At 59.4% G+C, this 1,214-nt stretch overlaps 2 protein-coding genes across 2 annotated transcripts in view; one reads left to right on the forward strand and one right to left on the reverse strand.

The window, feature by feature from the left end:
• The window catches only part of LOC103925981 (zinc finger protein 746-like), a gene marked incomplete at its 3' end in the record, with an annotated part of 6,530 nt that extends 5,873 nt beyond the window's left edge, over positions 1-657 (reverse strand). Inside the window, exon 1 of the mRNA XM_009334790.1 lies at positions 520-657. Coding sequence (XP_009333065.1) covers positions 520-657 — 138 coding nt within the window. The remainder of the gene's footprint in view (positions 1-519) is intronic.
• Positions 658-1,019: 362 nt separating this feature from the next.
• The window catches only part of LOC103925982, a 26,247-nt gene continuing 26,052 nt past the window's right edge, over positions 1,020-1,214 (forward strand). Inside the window, exon 1 of the mRNA XM_009334791.1 lies at positions 1,020-1,129. Within this exon, the coding sequence (XP_009333066.1) occupies positions 1,108-1,129 (22 nt within the window). The 5' untranslated portion in view covers positions 1,020-1,107. The remainder of the gene's footprint in view (positions 1,130-1,214) is intronic.

Genomic DNA, 1,214 nt, shown 5'->3' on the forward strand with positions numbered 1-1,214 from the left:
AAATGACCAAAGCTCTTTAAACTGAAGAGCCGAGTCCTTGCTCTTTGTGCCACGAGAATGCCCCGAGGCAGGGCTGTTTTCCTCCTTTGGGTACCTGATGCACGGCAGCAGCAATAAATGGAAACGGGGATGTTTCCCTAAGGATGTTTCGTCGGCTCCGGGTTCCAGACCCGGTGCCGAGTGTGTCACGTTTGCGATTTCAGGCCCCGGCGGCGTTGGAGAGCCACGCCGCTTGCTTTTCTGCGCAAGAGTGGGAGAATCTGGAGGAATGGCAGAGGGAGCTGTACAAAACCGTGCTGAGAGGGAAGAACGAGTCTCTGATCTCTCTGGGTGAGTGTCCCTTTCTCAGTCAGTTATCGGCGCCTCCGGACTGGCTCCGTTTTGGGGGCTTTTTCCCACACCTGGGAAGCAGATTTGTAGAAACACGGAGAAGTCGGTGCCTGTTGCTGAGGGCAGCGCGGCGCGTCCAGTCCCTCCGTCTCCAGCTCTCGCTGGCTCTTGGGCGCTGGCTGCGGTCACCTCCGTGTCACGGCCCGCTCCCTGCGGTGCCCGGCGCCAGCGCAGCCCGCAGGCCCCTGCCGGCATGTTGTGGCCGATGGAGCCGGTTCGGGGAGCGCGGCTGAGCGAGTTCTTCCCCGCGGACTCCGCTCGCCCCATCCAGGCTCCTTCCCTCACCTGGCGCAAACGGCAGTGGGGGCAGTTTGATGCGGCACGGAAACCTTAGTATCTCCGTTCCTCAACAGATGACGCAATCTCCAAACCTGACCTCCTGTCCCGGCTTCAGAGAGGAGAAGCGCCCTGCAACGGGGACGGGGCGGCGTCGAGAGAGATTCCAGCAGAACCAAGTGCAGGCAAGAGATGAATTACAACTTTATTCTCAGGCGTGGTGGTGTCACCAGGCAGAGGATGTCACAAGGCGATAGTCAGGACTATCGCCTCTCAGGAGGAGCGGGTTCAGAGGGAGTAACAGAGCGTTAGAAAAAAACGTAACGGGTTTGCTCTTTCCCATTAGCAGAGTCTCTGCTGTTCAGACTCGATGCGGACAGCCAGGACAGCGGAGAAGGAGCGCAGTGCCCGACGGGACAGGAAAGCCTGGAGGGAAGAACAATGCTGGCTGAACCCAGACCCGGTGAGCGTTGTTCTGAAAGGGTGTGCTTGGACACACGGGCAGGGAGGGGACACTCCTGAAACGGCAGGTAAAGGGGAAACCGCTT

The sequence above is a fragment of the Pygoscelis adeliae genome, unplaced genomic scaffold, assembly GCF_000699105.1.
Source record: "Pygoscelis adeliae isolate BGI_AS28 unplaced genomic scaffold, ASM69910v1 Scaffold702, whole genome shotgun sequence".
Lineage (NCBI taxonomy): Eukaryota > Metazoa > Chordata > Aves > Sphenisciformes > Spheniscidae > Pygoscelis > Pygoscelis adeliae.